This window comes from Pituophis catenifer, unplaced genomic scaffold (assembly GCF_029215685.1).
Source record: "Pituophis catenifer annectens isolate HBS135680 unplaced genomic scaffold, rPitCat1.0.hap2 SCAF_2, whole genome shotgun sequence".
Lineage (NCBI taxonomy): Eukaryota > Metazoa > Chordata > Lepidosauria > Squamata > Colubridae > Pituophis > Pituophis catenifer.
Window position 1 is genome coordinate 111,314,732 of NW_027256882.1, and position 19,992 is coordinate 111,334,723.

The 19,992-nt window shown below is 40.0% G+C and overlaps 1 protein-coding gene and 1 long non-coding RNA gene across 2 annotated transcripts in view; one reads left to right on the plus strand and one right to left on the minus strand.

Moving 5' to 3' along the window:
- Positions 1–11,534, minus strand: part of SH3PXD2B (SH3 and PX domains 2B) — a 121,205-nt gene extending 109,671 nt beyond the window's left edge. The window contains exon 1 of the mRNA XM_070933967.1: positions 11,463–11,534. Coding sequence (XP_070790068.1) covers positions 11,463–11,534 — 72 coding nt within the window. The remainder of the gene's footprint in view (positions 1–11,462) is intronic.
- Positions 11,535–11,830: 296 nt separating this feature from the next.
- Positions 11,831–15,799, plus strand: LOC139309759 (uncharacterized). Its single transcript, XR_011599875.1, has 3 exons — positions 11,831–12,123; positions 14,098–14,321; positions 14,915–15,799. It is a non-coding gene; the product is annotated as an uncharacterized lncRNA (long non-coding RNA).
- The last annotated feature ends 4,193 nt before the right edge of the window (positions 15,800–19,992 follow it).

Below are 19,992 nucleotides of genomic sequence, written 5' to 3' on the forward strand. Positions count from 1 at the left end.
AGACAACCCCCACCCATTGTATTGCACTTGCCATGTTTTATCTTTCATGTTTTATTGATTTCATTATAATGTCTTTGTGCAAGTTGAACAGAGTCATTGGGTTGCATGGCATACTAGATAGATAGAGATGGAGAGGAAGCAGGAGAGAGAGGGGAGGAGGGGGGAAGGGGGAGACGAAGGGAGGGAGAGAGGGAGGGAGAGGGAGAGGACTAAATAGCTTTATCTTATTCCATTTTCTCTCATTGCACTCCAAGCATTTTCTGGGAACATTTCTGGACATCTTGTGCCTTTTTAAAGTTAAGTAGTTAATACTGAGTACAGAACATTAAATCTAAGAAACAGTGGCTATGACACAGAATCACATTATGCTGTAGCCTGATGTACTTTGCTGTATGTAAATGATACATTACTTTGAAACTGAACCTCTTATTGTAATCTAAAGTGTATTTTAATCAAAAGGTTTAGACACACTAAACTTCTTAAATCCCCCATACGAATCCAAGAAAAGGAGCCCAGCAGCACCTTTTCTGAGTAACAAAGAATTCTTATGCAAACAAGTCTGACTTTGCACAAAGCTTTTAATGGACACAAATTTGATATCAAGACTCAAAATGACAAGCTAATATCCATGCATTTTAATCCCCCCTGAGTTCACATACATCATAAGGTTTCAAGTTACCTCAGAAGGTCCTGGAAAACACAAGTTTTTTTTTAATGCATTACAGTTTCTAATTGAGGAGGTACTTATAATCTGTCTCACACATACCCCTCACCTACAAAACCACCATGCCTTCCTCTCCCTCTTGCCTTATCCCCTTTTCAAATGCTGCATCAGATTAATCCCTATGCATCTGATGGAATGAGTTATCGGAAACACTTATGTCTTTTCATTACATTTGTTGAACCGAAGAGATGATACCAGGCTCTTTCTGATTCATGGCTTCTATAATCCCGAACTATTTATTTTATTTTATTTATTTTATTAGTCATATTTCTATGCCGCCCACTCTCCGAGGACTCTGGGCGGCTTACACCAAAGACAGTATACTAAATAGCATATTGCCCCCTAACAATCTGGGTCTTCATTTTACCCACCTCGGAAGGATGGAAGGTTGAGTCAACCTTGAGCCGGTGAGATTTGATCCGCTGATCTGCTGAACTAGCAGTCAGCTGAAGTAGCTGCAGTACTGCACTCTAACCACTGCGCCACCTTGGCTCTTTGGAACTATGGAAGAGACAATGGCTTATATTGCTAAATGTCTGCCCCTTGAAAAACAGACTTGGGTTATTTTTTCTAGAATATAAGAAGTGACACCACCAGCTTTCTGTAGAATCATGACTGCTTTGTTCCATGCTCAACAAACAATTCCTATGTCAATCAAATGATGTAGGGAGGCCAGTTAGATTTCTTTTAAATTCCATTGACTTCAAAGAATGCATCTATAGGATTTTTATATAACTATCTCAATATAAAAGACGAAACAGGATCATATGACAGGACTACAGTCAAATCTGATGAAATGTAACATCTCATTGCATGATTACTGCACCCTTACAGATGGTGAGACCAATAGTTTATAAGACACAGTCATTCTGCACCCCTGTTTTGGAATTCTTTTTTAAGTGGCAAGAAAGCAGGGTAGAAAACTGTTACTGTATATGTAACTCATCCACTACTTATTGAAATAAAAATATTAATTACTATAATAATCTGATTGTTTTCAAACATATGGTTGATGAGAAATGCTAAAACAATAGGAGATGAAATTAGGTCTACAGCCCACCCTCACAATAAATTTGTGTTGTTTTTCCTTCCATGTAGTCTTATTGAAATGATCTCAATAGGATCACTATTCTCAAATGGCTATACCCTGTTTCCCCAAAAATAAGACGTCCCCGGATAATAAGCCCAATTGGGCTTTTGAGCGCACGTGCTAAAATAAGCCCCCCTGAAAATAAGCCCTCCCCAAAAGTATTTAAATGCATGTGCAGCCACTCTCTGCCATTTCCTCTGGTTAGGGTTAGGGAGACAGAGCTGGAAATCAGGTAAGATGGCAAGAGGAGCCCCATCTTGCTCCACGCGCCCCAAAATAATAAGATCTCCTCGAAAATAAGGCCAAGCGCTTATTTTGGGATTCAAAAAAATATAAGACAGGGTCTTATGTTTGGGGAAACACAGTATCTCAATATTGGTGTGCACTTCTTTCACATATAATATCACACTTATTTTCCTTTGGTCTGACTGATTCAACTACACGCTAGATACAAATCCAAAGAGCAGCAACTCTTATGCCTGTAGTTCAAACGGTTGCCCCGACATGCAGGAACATACTATAAGAAAGATTTGCTAAACCAATACAAATGCTGACAAAGAAAGGAATGAATAAACATGCAAGGATTAACTGGGAAAGCTGTTAACAATGGATAGCTTTTGGCCCATAATTTACAGCATTTACATTAGGGCTGTGCAAAGCATTAAATGGAGATGCATTGAAAAGCATGCTTGACCAAGGGAGACATCCTCTCGTTAAAGCAATGGAAAGGCTACATCCTTTGACAAGTCCAGATGATTGTTCTAAAAGCCGTTTCCAGTTCTCTGTGAAGATGTGTATAAGAGTTTTGCAGGGACAACTAATGACACAAAGTGGGCTGTGAGTAGGTGTGCAGCAACACATGTATATCATGCTGTCTCTAGCTCTTGTGGGTCAGATGGAATAATCTATCCTAAACAAAAATCTATCTGATCTATTCCATTAATATTTAACCATAATGTGTTACCTGTGTTTGTTTTATGGCAGAACCAACAAGGAAATTTGGTAAACTAGCTTCCTCCAATATGATGTCTCCCTATCTGATGCTTTAACCCCTAAAATCCAAATACCAACTTGATAAAACATTAGTTTATACATCTGTGGATTTTCAAACATACGATTGGCTACACCAACAAGCTTACTATGCAAGATGAAAGAAGGTGTAGCTCACACAAGTTTGTGCCAAATAAATGTACTATGCTTAAAAAGAAGAAAAATCTACATTAATACAATTAGTGTTAAATCAGAGACTGCTGCTAGATTAACATCTGGGCAGTGGTGAAAACTGAACCGGTTTGCTACCAGTTTGCCAGCTGTGCATGCGCGATGCGTGCCAAGCGCGCTGTGTGCCAAGCACGCACTGTGCATGCAGATGCGCAGTGCACGCAAAACGCATGTGCCAAACACACAGAAAAAGGAGGCTTCGGAAGGTAAGTATAACAGCGAGGGGGGGAACAGCTGTGCCACGCGATTCAGATTCATTAAAAAGCAGGATTTCCTGCTTTCTAGCGATTTTAAATTGCGCGGCACAGCTGATCGTTGAAAGTATTGGTTTGGAGGAACCAGTAGGGTTTTTTTACTACCGGTTTGCCCGAACGAGTGCAAACTGGTAGGATTTCACCACTGATACATGGCTTCTGTTTTCTATGAATAAAGCAACTGTTCTAACGTCAAGGTATTGTGGCCTAGGTGCAGAAAGTCTGGGGAAAATGCATAGAACATTGAAGATTTGGGGAAATTTAACATGAGAATCTGAGCAATCGGACAACTGGATTTAAAAGATCATTCCGAGACATGCAAGATAAAAGTTCAAACATTTTCCACCTATTATAAATACGATTAATTCCAAATCAGGAGTCTTTAGATGCATTTGAAGCCTGTTTTCCTCTCAAATCAGAAAATAGAAGCAACATGAAAAGGCACAGATGCCTTAGATATCCTGGACTCTTCTGTTATAGCCAGGCTAGAGATAAAGAAGCCCAGCACCATAATCTTAAAAGAAGGTATTTTTATGTGCTTTAAAGATACTATAAACTAGGCACTCATTGCCCTTTACTTGGACAATTTCTCATTACCTTGTAACTAAAATCCTTGTGGTGTGTTCTTTAGGATCAAACATCAAAATACTGCACATAAGAAGCTGCTTATTAATCAAGCTATTTTTAACTTTTAGTGGTAACTTATCCAGGATCGAAAAATATAGCTTCTCAGAAAGAGTGATGATTTCAGATAACCAAAAAGCAGAATTCAGCTAAAGTTACAAAGTTTCAGCTCCTCTCCCTCTTTAGGCTTCTGCCTTCAAAATAAGAAGATGAATTGTTTCATGCCAAATCTACATTCTTAGATTAAACATCTGTCTTCTGGGCAATAATGTTCCTTCAGTTAATTTAACGGTATGCCTACCCAAAATGATAAATTTCCCAGAGTTAATTAAGGGTTTTTGTTAAAATTGGCTGGCAACCTCTTGCAATTAGCAACATTTTGATTTTCTTTTTAGGGTCTTCAGTTCCTGTTCTCCCTCTAGGCATCTGCACCAAATAGAAGGATCCCATGCAGTGTCTTTCTCTGCTCTTAGTCCTTTGTCAACCCTTCTATAGCAATCTTGAATCACCCAAGAACTTTCAGCAATCCAAGATGATCATAGACCCGTGATGGCGAACCTATGGCATGCATGCCACAGGTGGCACTTGTAGCTGTATCAGCGGGCACGTGAGCTCGCGCCGGCCAGCTGATTTTCAGGCCTTCTGAAACCAATGGAAGTAGGGAAACAGGCTGTTTCCTGCCTCCGAGGGCCTCAGGGTGGTGGTGGGGAAGGCCTGTTTTTCTCTCTCCCCAGGCTGCAGAGCTTTTCTAGGAGCTTGGGGAGGGCGAAAACGGCCTTCCCCATCCCCCCGAGACCCCTCGGAGGCTGGAAATGGCCCATTTGCCAACTTCCGGATCAGAAGTAGGCAAACTGGCCCTTTCCAGCCTCTGAAGGGTCTCCAGGGGGTGGGGAAGGCCGTTTTCGCCCTCCCCAGGCTCCAGCGCCTTTCTAGGAGCCTGGGGAGGGCGAAAACGGGCCTATGGGGCCCACCGTGCCATCGCATGCCAGGAGCTGGGGGGTCACGTGTGCATATGTGGGGGTGGGGTGCATAGAATTATGGGTGTGGGCACGCATGCACACAACCCCGCCTCCCCTCTGTTCCTGGCACGTGATGGCAAAAATTTTAGCCATCACTGTCATAGACCATTATTGCTTCGTAGTCATTTTTCTTCCCTTTGACTCCAATTACAACAATAATTATTTCCTACAAGTTCCTTAGCTAGTGTCTCTCCTACTGTAAAATACTACTGGATCTTAAGCTCTTTCCCAGACTCAAATAAAGTCTCAAATAAAAACCCATATATCTGGAAGACCATACAACAGGATGGCAGATTGTGTTTATCTTCTGTATTATAGTGCTCTCTCCATATATCATCTAGATCTGTGTCTTTCCAAAGATTATAAGGTTTGAACAACCCCAATAATGCATTGTAAACTGCCTGAGTCTCCGGAGAAGGGCGGCATATAAATCGAATAAATAAATAAATAAATAAATAAATAAATAAATAAATAAATAAATAAAGTTATATACACTCTTCAGGTATTCTGCTCACAACCCATAGTACTTAATGAGCAGGAAGTTTCTCAAGCTCATCGCATACTAATAAAGGAGAATATTTATAGCTCAGGTTGAAATGAAGGGTTCTTGGTGCTCCCTCAGCTTGGTTGTTTTCTTGCAAATGCATTGATATTACCTAGTTTGGATAATGAAACATCTGCAAGAAAACAACCAAGCTCAGAAGCACCAAGGATCCCTCATAGCATACTAAGCAGCTGATTTTAGGAAGAAAATTAACGACAATTTTATGGTTAGAAAGGACAGAGTAGAATATTTATTATTGGTTCCAACACAGCATATACTGCCTATTGGTTGTTATGGTAAGATGACTCACTCTCATTTTTCCTACTTATTGTGGAAGAAATGGTTTGGAAGTCCTATAATTAACTATCATTGCAGATCTGTCTTACTCATATGGAAATAGCATCTTGATTCATGGCAGCACTCATTTCATTCACAGAATTTCAGAAACAACAATGTCATTTTTAAAAACCATGTACATCCTTTCTTTCAGGGAACCCGTAACAGCTTCTCCTTTTCCTCCTGCACTTTCAGAACAACCTTGTGAGTCAAACTGTCCTATATCTACAGTGTTATGTAAGAATCCACCCATTAACTGAAGAATCCAGAGTAAACTTTTTCTTACATTTTCGCTTTGGAGGCTGAGTTGAACAAATATGAGTGAATAATATAGAACAAGTGGCAGAAATAACAAATATCTACTATACAAAATTACACAGAAAATATATGTCAAATATTCCTATGAAACTTATTAAAAGCTACTTTATAAAAAACTTAAAGCTTGTTATCCTTTCAGGGGTTAAAGAGTCATGTAGCTGATCCAAAAAAGCAAACATATTTGTGGTGGCACGTTCCATTTCTGGAGTTCAAAGATTCTGAGTTGCCAAGACGAAATGTAATAATTATGAGTCTTTAGTTGAAGCATGTATTTGTAACTAAATTATGACATCACTGACTATTTTCAGGTTATTCCAAGGGGTTAAGTCAATATATTTCCACCATAAATAATATGAGGAATAAGATAAGTAAAGAGTACCCTGTAACAAACAATGAAGATTCATAAATCTCTCTCTCTCTCTCTCTCTCTCTCTCTCTCTCTCTCTCTCTCTCTCCTCCCTCCCTCCCCCATCCCTGCAGCGTTTTCCAGATCAGGCCATATAGTTGAAAGTAACTCTAAGGAATGTATTTTTAAAAAGATAAGAAAGTAACATTTTCAATAAATAATCAATACATACAAGAAGACATTAAATATTTCCCCATTTTCAAACTAGCAAATAATGATTTAGTAACAATGAAGGGTAATTTCCATCTAACCCTGTTTACACTATTGTCTCAATCCGCACCTAATTCTCTCCATCTGGATGGCAGCTGATTAGAAGGCTGATCTAATCATTAATTCCCTGCAACTGGTTTTCCACAGTTGCTATAGCAGGTAGATTCCAAATGTTGCTATGATGCTGCACGTTTACATTTTCCTGAATCAGTGGTGGGTTCCAACTGGTGTTACCACCGGTTCTCTTCGTGCACGCGTTTTATTTTATTTTATTTTATTTTTAGAATTCAAAGCAAAAGTATTCTTTATCATTAGAATGATAAAGCAAATGATATTAGAATATTTTTATTATTAGAATTCAAAGCAAAAGTATTCTTTATCAGGAAGGATTCTTTATCGTTAATTAAAAAAAATTAGTCCAGAAAAAAACTTAAGTCCTTAAACTTGTATTTAAAACTCATTTCGCTAAGGATTGGAAAAAACTCATCCAGTGCTATAAAACTTGCTGATCCAAAGATTCCTAATAGCTGAAAAGCACTTAAAAACATTTTCTGAAAGTGGTTAGAAAAGGAAACAAACCCAGTATCTTTTTAAAGGTCCCAACTGTGGTTTGAGCAAGATGATTATTCCTTCATTTCCCAAAGCTCTAAAACTGCAGACTTGCCTTGCAGTCTGCTGTTTTGAAGTCTCCTCCTGAGGAGCAATTGTCTGGAGTATTTGTGGGTAATCTCAGGCATCTCCTTGTCTAGAGAGCAATTATGAAGAGCTGGTCGACTCACTGGGGCTTCATTTCACTGCAGTCATTGGTTCTGTTTATCATGGAGCTAGCTTCAGTTTGCCATTTCTTCCCCAGATGTGACCATTCCTGTCATGTACCTGTTTTATAAAATGCTAGACAAACAATTGGAGCACCGTGTGCCCACTTAACATTTGTGAATTAGAGACTATAAGTAGTCCTCGACTACTTAGTCCTTATGACCGGAATTGAGCCCAAAATTTCCATTGCTAAGTGAGACATTTGTTAAGCGTGTTTTGCCGTATTTTACAACCTTTCTTGCCACAGTTGATAGCGAATCACATGGTTGTTAAGTGAATCCTGCTTCCCTATTGTCTTTGCTTGTCAGAAAGTCGCAAAAGGTGATCATATGTCTCTGAGGCACTACAAATGTCAAAAATATGAGTCAGTTGCCAAGTGTTTGAATTTTGATCACATGACCATGGGGATGCCACAATGGTCATAAGTGTGCATAAGTGTGAAAAATGATTGTATGTCACTTTCTTCAGCACCATTGTAACTTTGAATGGACACTAAATGAACTGTTCTCAGTTGAGGACAGTAAGAAAATATCCATAACCTGAGGACAGATATAAATGTTCCACAAAGGCAAGGAGCTTAATGCTAAAAGTTGGTTCAAAACTGGCATTGAACCACAGTTGGGTGCTACAGGAACAAAATTAATTATGGTTAAATAAAGTACACAACTACAGTAGCAACAGTGTGTAGCAAGCAATACTGTATTTATTACATTCCAAGTGGCAAACCATGACTTTTGCATGTACTATAAGCTTGCAAGTTTACCCATAGTTTACCCATTCATATGTAACAGCAGAGTATGATCTGAACAAACCAGGAACTAATTAAATCTGTCCCTTCCAAAAGGAGAAGAGATTCTTCCTACAAGGCGAAGTCACAGTCTGAGATTACACACAAGTGGTAGTAATGCTACAGAGCTGCTCAGGTTTAGATAGGAATTAGAATGGCCTCATTTAAGTCACACAAGTTATGCTAATGAAACCTTACAAATATTTGAAATGAACAGTTATACTATCACAATGATTACACTGTGAGCATCAGAAGACACAATTCCTTATCATTCCCCAAATAACTTGTTTTTAAAAAGAACTCTTTTGCTGTGCTTTGCAGTAATAATATTAGCATTGAGCATCCTGGATCCTTTCCTCATACCACCTATTTTCTTGCACACTATAACACTCCACAAAACTAGTGCATGTCTAATCAGCATTTCTCTATAAGGAATTTTCCAAAGAAGTTTCAGGCGCATTTTAAAGCAGAAGTGTATCTGTTATTATGTATAATAACAGGCAAGATTGAGACTTTCCATAACTCTCTCTCTCACAGTTTAACATGATAGCAGGCTGCCTACAGATGAAAAACAATTTTATCTGTATCCAAAGCTAAGCAGATATAACTGCACTTGGTCCATCATTTTACACAAACCTAATTGGAAATACAGTTCTGCTGCATGTAAGAAAGTTCTGCTTGGAAATAAACAAAAATGCACAAGATGTCAATCACTCTATTTTTCTGCCTTCTTTCTGACTCTCCCTCTCCCTCACACTGGGCTGTACTGTCTCACACCAGTATTGGATTTTGGAAGACTGCCAGCTATGTTGTGGTATGTACTGGTTATAATCTCAGATTAGGAAAGATATTCCCAGAATGGACTCTCCACTCTACCTTCTCTGGCTGAGTGTGGGATTAATCACCAGAGTCTTTTTTTTGTGTGTGTGGGTTTTTCTGATGACAACATGACCTAGAGATCAAGTATATATCATCTTGAGCTCCTCAGAGAAAAGATGGAATCAGGATCCTTCTTTAAAAAGTTCCATTCAAAGATCCCTGAGAAGATTCCCCCCCACACTTTTATTTACAAAATTCTGAAGCATTATGAATATATGTATATCAGGACAATTTGCAATAGATTTGAAACTATTTATAGCTTCCTATTGTTAAGTAACGGTATTATCAACAACTTCCGCTTACCCACATACCCACAGAAGGATCGTGAATTAGATTGCTAAAAGCAAAGATAACTGGATAATAACCTCTGTGTGGGAACAGAACCATTTTGAGTTTTGATCTGAAAACACATTTCTGAATTGACTGTATGCCCTGAGATATCCTTTCCTTATTCTTAATTCCAAGTGGGTAGGAGCTTCTATTGCTCTACTATTTTCCCAATAGATTGATTCCAGTTTTTTTTTCCCCCAAAAAGAAAGTAAATCTCATAAGCATGTCTGCCCACTGTTGATAAGCAGACAGCTCTATAAAAAGGCAGAATAATCTGAACAGAATTGGATTCCCATTATCAATTTATCACCCAAAAAAGAAAGCACTCTCATGTCTGTTAAGCAATGTATTTATTTTTTGGCAAAAAGAAAAGAAAGTTTGAATATAACACCCCCCCCCCCAGAGATGTATACATTGCAGTCATTTGCTTTAAATTCAGTAAGCACAAATTACAGACTGCAACACATGAGAAACCTGTATTCTAACAAAACTGTCTCATTCTACACCACCATTCACTCCTTGTTCTCCTCTGCATCCTAGCCATCTCCTACTCAACTTCTTTCTACATTATGATCAAGAGCAATCAGCTTCAGCCTCCAGACCTTTTTTGTTTTTGTTTTCACTCCTATGGCTTTCCACTTTTGCTACAAATTGATTAAACATTGTCTCGGATTCTTTAACAGTTCAGTTGCTAGCCAACTCTTTGGGGTTTAAACAATGCATTCCCACCCCAATCTGTAATGCACGAGGAATGTTTATTGCACTAAATGAAGTGATGGCAGGGCTGGTTAACTGTGGGATTCATCAGGAAATAAACCAGATACTCAAGATGAGAGTAAACCCTGAAATGAGAGGTATTTGCTTATTCTGCAGATGCATTCTGCTTTTCTCGAGATGATAAGCTGCTGCAGCATCCAATCAGCCCCCAAGGATTCAAGTCCTCAGAGAGAATTCAGTACTACAGACCTATGCAGTAAAGTTCTCTTGCTCTACAATGTCTGCAAAGCTTACTGGGCACTAACTCAGATTATCCAAAAATCTGTTTAAACTGCTTTTTCTTTATTTGTATTTCATAGGCTGCCCTAGGAGTCTATGGGAACAGGCATGTCTCATCATCTTCAGCATCTTGTCTGAAGGAGACCTCTCTTACACCCAGCCCAGCTGACCTATCACAGGGCAGGCATACAGCTTTCTCTATGGAGTGGGAAGACAAATCTGGCAGAAAAAGCCACTACTTTCTTTTCAAAAGGGAGAGATCCAACGTAGCGGATTCTCTGCCAGGACAGCAGCCGCTCTCCAGATCCTCTCCAGCATTTTAACATTTCAAGCACATTTTGAGACCAAAAAAACCCCAACCCCTGCCAAGGGAAGTGGTGACTCTCAGGTGACTCTCAACAGAGTCATCTAGAATGCTAGATAGTCAATAGAGTCCTGCCTTTGTAAAATCAATATTGAAAAAAGAAATGGGAAAAGGGGGGAAAAAAAACCCCCCACCAGGCAGGAGTAAGAACTTCCTGCTTGGCACGTTAGGAAGTTGCAGCACAGGCACAGGCGAAATGCTCCAATTACAACATTCACGGAGTAGAAATCTAGCCGAGAAAGGAAGGGACCACACAGAAGTTGCAAAAGGGTGGGGAGAGAGATCCTTCAGCGGGCCCTTTCTCCAAGCTGGTGCCCTTCCAGATGCGCTGGACTGCAATTCCATCATCCTCAGTCAGGAGAGCCATCTGGCAAGCCTCTTTTGCCAGTTTAGCCTCCCTCCCCCCGCTCCAGCCATTGCCCATAGGGAGAGAATCCTTGTCTAAGAGCTCCGATTCAGAGGGGTCGCTTTTGCATTTGAAAAGCAGGAACGGGCCCGATCCTGGCCATCTCCACCCTGCCCACCCGGCGTTCCCCAGACTCACATAATGCTTGTTGGGGATTCGCCTCTTCTGCACGTCCAGCACCTTCACCTCCACGATACTCTTCCGGGGCATAGCGTTGGTCGTCTGCAACGCGAACCCCAGAAAACGGGGCAAACCTCGGGCTGAAAGGCGGGGGGAAATCGGGGTGTGGGGGGAGAACAGAGAGAGAGAGGGCGAGGGAGAGGCGGCCGAAAGAGCCCCCTTCTTCGGGAGGGTGGTGGAATCACGGCTGCTACAGAAAGGTACACTACAAACTTTTAGGCGCAGCTCGCGGGCAACTTGGATAGGCAGGAGTGAGCCACACCACCCTCGGCGTCTGCTTCCTCTTCCTCCTCCTCTTCCTCCTCCCCCTCTCGGTCTGCCTCTGTCCAGAGTTTGCAGCTGCGGGAGGGGACTCCTCCCCGGCCAGGGCCGCTCAGACAATGTGGTTATGTGCTCCAATCCACCAGGGCTCTTAAAGGGACACGAGCCCCCGCAGGAGAAGGGAAGCCGGCTAACCCAACGGCAAGGCAAGCAAAATCAATGCAAAGCAACCAGAAAAGCCGCTGGGATTTCTCTCCCCCCCCCCCCCGCCCCACTCCCGCCCCATCTATCTGCGCGCCCCACCGGGGAGAAGCGATCGTTGAAAATGAAGGGGAAGAATGAGAGCGCTCGGGAAGTGGTAGGTCTCGGGCAGAGGGATATATGGGGATATATGGGGAGTAGGTATTTTCAGACCTTCTTCCAAGGTTTTAACCTCCGCTTGACCTCCTCCCCCTCCCCTCTAAGTGAGCGAAGGAACAGAGATTAATTAGCAGCAGTTTTGTCTCAAATCCAATATCGCGCCTTACCTCCCACGGGGGGAAAAACATGCATGAAAGGTTGGAATCGGAAATCTCCAAAAAGACCAACCAACTAACTAAACTAAACTCACGAATCTGTTGCAAAAATGAGTGATTTCTGAGCTGGGACACAGGCCACCTTCGGGCCATCAGCCAAATATCAATAGTCTCAGAGCGAACAGCATAGACATTTTAACATAAAATGGTTGCCCTTATAAAAAGTTCAATGTATTAGAGAGAAATCAACTAAGATCTCTATCCTTTTCGATATTACATTTTTATTAATGCCCCCAAACAACTGGAAAACAATGGCATGGAATAATCTTTTCTGACCCAAACCAAGTTCACCATATCCCAGAAAATTTGAATAGCCAATATATCCCAATATTTATGGCATCAATTTGGTTTGAAAAGAATTCTCTTGTTTTTACAAAAGCTGAACAATACATGCGTATATGCAGAACTTCTGGGAATGGCACAGTCTTGATGCTGAAAATGACCTCTACAATATATATATATATATACAATACACTATATAAAAATGACCCCTACAATACAATACACTATATATATATATAATAGTGTGTGTGTGTATGTCTTACATAGAATTTTAAAATTTGATGTATTGTTTTTATGCTGTATGCTGCCCTTCTATCCATACTGATGAGTTGGATGAATTTATGCACCTTATAAATACATAATATTTAAAATGGCTTTACTTATGAACATTACTTCTTCAGATGTTTAAAGTTAAGACACTGATCACCTGTGTTCAGGAGAAGCTGTTGCATGTCATTCAAGTACAGTGATGCTTTAAGCACTCCTCTTTGGTTGGAAATTTATTCCATCTTTCCATTTATGGAGAGCTGATTGGTGTTTGTAACTGCAAATAGCATCTCGGAGTGACATGCCCTATCTGGACAATCTGATGACATTTCTTATTTTTGTTTTGGCATTTGACACTCCATTCTATTCCTCCTACAACCTTTGTCCCTTATCCAAACCTCAGTATTCCACACAACTGAATTCTAAAAGGTCACTTTCTGGATTTTTGTCCACCAAAATCTTCTTGAGCATCTGCAGAAGTGGACATATTTGGATGAACTGAATATGAGAAAATTGGCTTAGGTAGGTAGGGAGAGCCAGTTTGGTTTACTGGTTAAGGCATCAGGCTAGAAAACAAGAGAGCCAGGGTTTAAGTCCTGCCTTGGCCATTAAAGCCAACTGGATGACCGTGAGCCAGTCACTCTCTCTCAGCCCGACCCACCTCAAAGAGTTATTGTTATGGGGAAAATGGGAGGAAGAAGGTCTGTTGGATATGTTCCTCACCTTGAGTTATTTGTAAAAATAATAAGGGTGTGATATAACAATAACAGAGTTGGAAGGGACCTTGGAGGTCTTCTAGTCCAACCCCCTGTTTGGGCAGGGAACCTACACCATTTCAGACAAATGGTTATCCAATCTCTTCTTAAAAACTTCCAGTGTTGGAGCACTTACAACTTCTGGAGGCAAGTTGTTCTACTGATTAATTGTTCTGACTGTCAGGAAATTTTTCCTTAGTTCTAAGTTGCTTCTCTCCTTGATTAGTTTCCAGCCATTGCTTCTTGTCCTACCCTCAGGTAATTTGGAGAATAGCTTGACTCCCTCTTCTTTGTGGCAGCCCCTGAGGTATTGGAAGACTGCTATCATGTCACCCCTAGTCCTTCTTTTCATCAAACTAGACATACCCAGTTCCAGCAACCGCTCTTTATACTGTATGTTTTAACCTCCAATCCCCTAATCATCTTTGTTGCTCTTCTCTGCACTCTTTCTAGAGTCTCAACATATTTTTTACATCGTGGTGACAAAAACTGGATGCAGTATTCCAAGTGTGGCCTTATAAAGTGGTATTAACACTTCACGTGATCTTGATTCTATCCCTCTGTTTATGCAACCTAGAACTGTGTTGGCTTTTTTGGAAGCTGCTGCACACTGTTGGCTCATATTTAAATGGCTGTCCACTCCAAGATCCCTCTCACGGTTACTACTATTGAGCAAGGTACTACATATACTGTATCTGTGTATTTTGTTTTTCTTGCCCAAATGTAGAACCTTACTTTTATTTATAAATAAATAGAAGGAATTATTGTGAAATCTGGATGCCTAAAGATAAAGAAGCATTTGCTTAATTTATTTTTTAGATTAATTTATATGGCTGCCCTTCTTGCTAAATAGGACTCAAGGCAGCTAACAAAGATTAAAAACAATACAATAAATAAGAAACAAACGACAACAAAAAACATAACATAGATGTAGGGAAAACATGCAGCTAACAAACATGGGCTCAATTCCATGACCCCAGAGCCACGGAAGGAGTTGTTCTGTATTAGACTGATAACTGCAGAAGAATGAGACTAACTGACATATGCAGCATTTGTAATTGTTCTGTTTTGTTAACTTTTAATGAGGTTCCACAACTTCTCAATATATTAGACTCTCTGGATTTACCTTCCAACTGGGTGATTCCTTTCTTACATTTCAACCTCCCTCCACTACAAAATGACAGATTGACAACAATAAGGATCTACATGGAGTTTCTTAAATCTGTAGACTTGTTCTCCAGGTCAGTGAAAGCTCTACTTTTGTTTTCAGCAGGACTGAAATTGTCTTTTGGGACTTGATTACTTCACTTATGTGGGAGAAGGCCTCCATCTGCCAGGCCACAGAAGGAAAATAACCCAAGATGAGGAATCTCAGCATACGAAAGCAGGAAAAACACTTCCTTGTTCCTGTGGCCTAAAAATTAGCTAATATTCTTGAGAATATATGATGAAATCGCATTAGAACTGCACTCTTTAACCAGGAGAGCTATTTATTGTCACGTATCAGAGCAGTTCATGAGTCAGATCTCCCATTTTGTTTCATTTTGTCTAAAACCATGGGCCTTAGCAAGAGACAACTAAGGAAGTTGCTATTCCAACCCAAATACATGTCCGAGATGAGCATTTTCTCCATATTGATGGTGGTTTAAGTTCCTGCCTAAAACAGATACTCTTAATCTATCTCAAAGATCTATCTCCAAGGCTTGTCAAATGCACTGCCTCACTTGAGTATTACTTGAGTATTTCTTAGAGTCCTTGCAGAAGAAGAAAAGGGAAAGAAAATGGCAGAGAACTTTGACACTGCCTATGATCAGCCATCCTTTGTCTCCCTGAAGGGGCACTAGCCATCACTTGAACAAGCCTATTTGCCTAGAGACATAACAGATAGGCAAGATGATATTGTGGCATCCCCTAACATGGCAGAAGGGCCCAGGGAAAAGGACATTAGGGGAGTCACTTACTTAAACTGTCAGAGGAAAGGTGGATGCAGGAAAAGCCTCCTGCAAGGCAATCTGGATTCCTAGTAATGTTGAGTCAATTAAATATTGGAGGTAGGAAAGAATTGCCATTATGGAAGCGGTTGGAACTGTGTAAATTACTGGACGCTTGCAAGCCATTTTCCTTTCATTTTGCTTGTTCCTAATAAAAATGCATGAGTTTGGTCCATAGCATAGACTAATGCGAGTATGATTGCTTTCTATATTGGCTGTCAAGAAGTGAAACCCATTCTTTCTTCTTCCACATTCAATAATAGATGGACTGATTTTTTTAAAAAAAAATTGTGCTGATTGAATAGCTTTTATTTATTTATTTCTCAGGAGGTATTTTTTAAAAATTATTCTTAAACAAAATTTGCCTTAATTTGTAAAATATATTCAATTCTATTTTAAAATGATTAATTCTCTTCGATGGAATACATATGCCTATTTTACCAATGGGGAATAGGCACAGATAATCTGAATACCACCACTGACAATTTACACTGATACAAATTTTTTTTTCATGGTGTTTGCATTTCATCTTCAAACAATACTTTGATTTTGGTTTGCTGCTCGGTTCATAAAATATCCTTAAGCAGATTGCAAAACAGGGGCTCAAAACAGAAGCAAACTGCAGTTGAGATATCAAAGTCCAGCAATTCTTCTTTGTTTAGTTAGGCTACAGGGAATACGTTATCCCACAACCAAACAGTTCTCATATGTTAAGTCTCACTTCTGAGACATGCTGCATTCCAGGTAACTGCAACTGACAATCTTATCTTCTCTAGCTAATAGCAGAGCCTTCTCTAGGTCTCTGGACAGAGCATTATGGTGGACCTTGTGTTTCTCTGATGCAGCATGGATGTTATAGACATAAGTTTGGCAGAGCTCCTGATTTGTTCACCTTCCACAAATTTCATATCACATCATAAAGAACATTTAGCTGTCATTTTGTGCTCTGTTATCTCATCCTCTCAGATTTAGAAAAGTGGATTTTCCATTTTTGAGATATTCAAAAGAGCAACAGGAATTATGGAGAAACAAGGAAATTGGATCATAGGAAGTAGACTTCATTTATGTAATTGCTGAGTTGCATTTTAAAATGAATTTAGATTTAGTGCTGGCATACCGCCGTCTTTCAAATTGATCGACTTTTCTCACAAGCACCTCATCTATAGACATCCATTTAATCATAACCTTCCTTACATTCAGCAGCAGGGGGGTTGGGTGCAAAATAACTTATGTTCTAATGTATGGATGATTTTTCCTCCGTTTATAAAAGCTGATCTTTGTCAGCATTATAAGATTCCACTTATACTTTAGAAGAACAGTGTGTCTGTCATCTCTGTGGTCGCTTCTAAACATGATAATGTTCTTTGAAACTTAACACGATCATATATTTGTGTATACATGTGTAAGTATATTTGTGGAACTACTGTAGTCCTATGAGATAGATCAAGCTCTGAAAACACTCCATACCATTTTTTAAAAAAGATTTGACTGCCATCATTCTTATTCCAAACACACAAAACCCAGTTGTATAGACATTATGTGTTCATGAAAGGAACAAATTTTTCCTTTTGCAGCATGAGTATCAGTGGTGGGTTGCTACCAGTTTGCCCCGGATTGAATGAACTGGTAGCGGCAGTGACAGGAGGCGCCTGTGCAGAAGCGTCATGTGCGCACACATACACAAGCAAACTGGTAGCAAACTAAATTGAAACCCAATGGGCAAGGTAGTCCATTGCCTGGGCTACCTTGAGCGAAGAGGAATTGTTTTGGGCCATAAACTAGTTAATATTATATAGTTAATATAGTTAAATATCATTTAAAAATCACACAATAATGTTAAAATATCACAATCGTGCAGGGCTGCATTACTAGCTGTCCAGGATTGCAGGTGGCCCATGGGTCACAGGTTGGACATGCCTGTTTTATAGCTTTCTTTGATCCAGCAAGATCTGTAGGGAAGGTCCAAACTGGATATGATAGCATTGCAATGGAAACTTCCCCATTTGGCATGTGTGTTGATGTCACATGTATGTACAAAGGTGGAGGGTTTCAATTCTAATGCTGCAACTGCAATTTGGCCTGTTTTTACCATAGGAAAACCTGCCCCCCAAGATTCTACTTTAGTCTCATTAAAAACCAGGCAAATATATGTGGAAAGCAACCTGGCATGCAAAGAGGGCCATACTCAAGCAAGCAAAGGACCAAATAAATTCCAGTTAATGAACATGACACAAAAAAGACCACCAATTGCTACTTTCCTTGGAAATGATACAAATCACAATAAAATATTATCTAGGTCAGTGGGTCTCAACCTTCCTAATGCCGCAACCCTTTAATACAGTTCCTCATGTTGTGGTGACCCCCAACCATAAAATTATTCCTAAGACCATTGAAAATATGTGTTTTCCGATGGTCTTAGGCGACCCCTGTGAAAGGGTCATTCGACCCCCAAAGGGGTCCCGACCCACAGGTTGAGAACCACTGATCTAGGTAATTCTATCTGGAACTTTACTTTAGGAATAGTTCACCAGTGGAGGTTATTGGGAGGTCAGCCTGTGGCAAGATCAGATCTTGAGATTTTGTCTGGTACATGAAGCCAAGAAAGATTCCACCAAGTAGTTATCCGAAAGTTTGGCAAGTAGGACTGGAAATGTCCAAGATGGACTGGAAATTCAAACTAACCAGTCATCAGTTATTTTAATTATGCTTTGTACAGTGGAAACCATCTTTTAATAGTCTATTAATTTCTACAAAATCATTTCTGGAAATAAAGCCAGTAGGACTTAGATGGAGACGCTGCAGCATCTTCAAATAACTTATTCTGTTTAGTGCTGTTTATAAACATTAAAAAAAAAAACTAATTCGAAAGTAACCTGTGTTTGTTTCTTTATGTGTCCTTGAATATTTCTGAATGTTAATCACATGCACACAATTTTGGTGCCCTTTCAGTAACCACTGTGTATTGAGCAGTTCTTCTGTTTATTCTGATAATTGAAATTAATTTCACTGAGGCTCCCAGCAGTTTGTTATTCCGCTGCACCCAATAATTGGCTCCATCATTAAGACACTCCAGTGTATCATTTACAAGAAAATTGTCAGGAGTCTAAGAGAAAGGCAACTAGCAACAGGGAAGCTGTAAGAAAAAGACTGGTTAACCATACCGATACTACTTGAATGAGATGGGCTGTGTCAGATGGATTGTTGTCTACAGCACTGCCAATCCACAATTTCTTAACTTGGTGTGAACCCTTGCTTGTGAAGGCCCGTAAGACATAACATGGAGTGGATTATCATCATCTCTGGAATGTCATAGGATAAAAAAAAACATTCCGTATCTCCATAAAGATCTTTTCTATTTTTTTTTTTGTTGTTAGTTGTGTCCAACCCATCACGACCCCATGGAAAAACGTTCTTCCAGGCCTTCCTGTCCTCTACCATCCTCTGGAGTCCATTTAAGCTCACGCCTACTGTTTCAGTGACTCCATCCAGCCACCTAGTTCTCTGCCGTCCTCTTCTTTTGCCCTCAATCTTTCCCAGCATTAGGCTCTTCTCTAGTGAGTCCTTCCTTCCAATTAGGTGGCCAAAGTATTTGAGTTTCATCTTCAGGATCTGGCCTTCTAAAGAGCAGTCAGGGTTGATCTCCTCTAGGACTGACCCGTTTGATCGCCTTGCAGCCCAAGGGACTCGCAGGAGTCTTCTCCAGTACCATAGTTCAAAGGCCTCAATTTTTTGGCGCTCAGCCTTTCTTATGGTCCAATTTTCACAGCCAAACATTGCAACTGGGAAAACCATAGCCTTGACTATACGTACTTCAGGGTGATGTCTCTGCTTTTTAGTATGCTGTCTAGAGCTTTCCTCCCCAGGAGAAAGAGTCTTTTAATTTCTTGGCTGGAGTCCCCATCTGTGGTGATCTTGGAGCCCAGGAAAATAAAATCTGTCACTACCTCCATTTTTTCCCCATCTATTTGCCAGGACCTTTTTTTATTAGGCACTACCATTTTAAACAATAGGAGAAGTCATAATAGAAACTTCTGTTTAGTCAGATGCATAATGAAATCTCACATTTCTTAATCAGTCTCTTGGTTACACAGATGCTTCATCATAAGGAGCATGGGAATTTACACTTACTTAGATTCACATGGGCTTCCCTGAAGTCTTATATTTCCTGAATCCTCTTGATTAATGTTGACTTCTAAACTGTCTCCTTTTCCTCCACCCCCCACCCCATCCCGTGTATCTGTGATTGGACATTTTAACCTACATATCTATAACCGTTTTAAGCTTTATCTGCTATAGAAGATTTTTGTTTTTATTTTATTTTACTTTTTTACATCTGAATTGGTGAAATATAGATAAC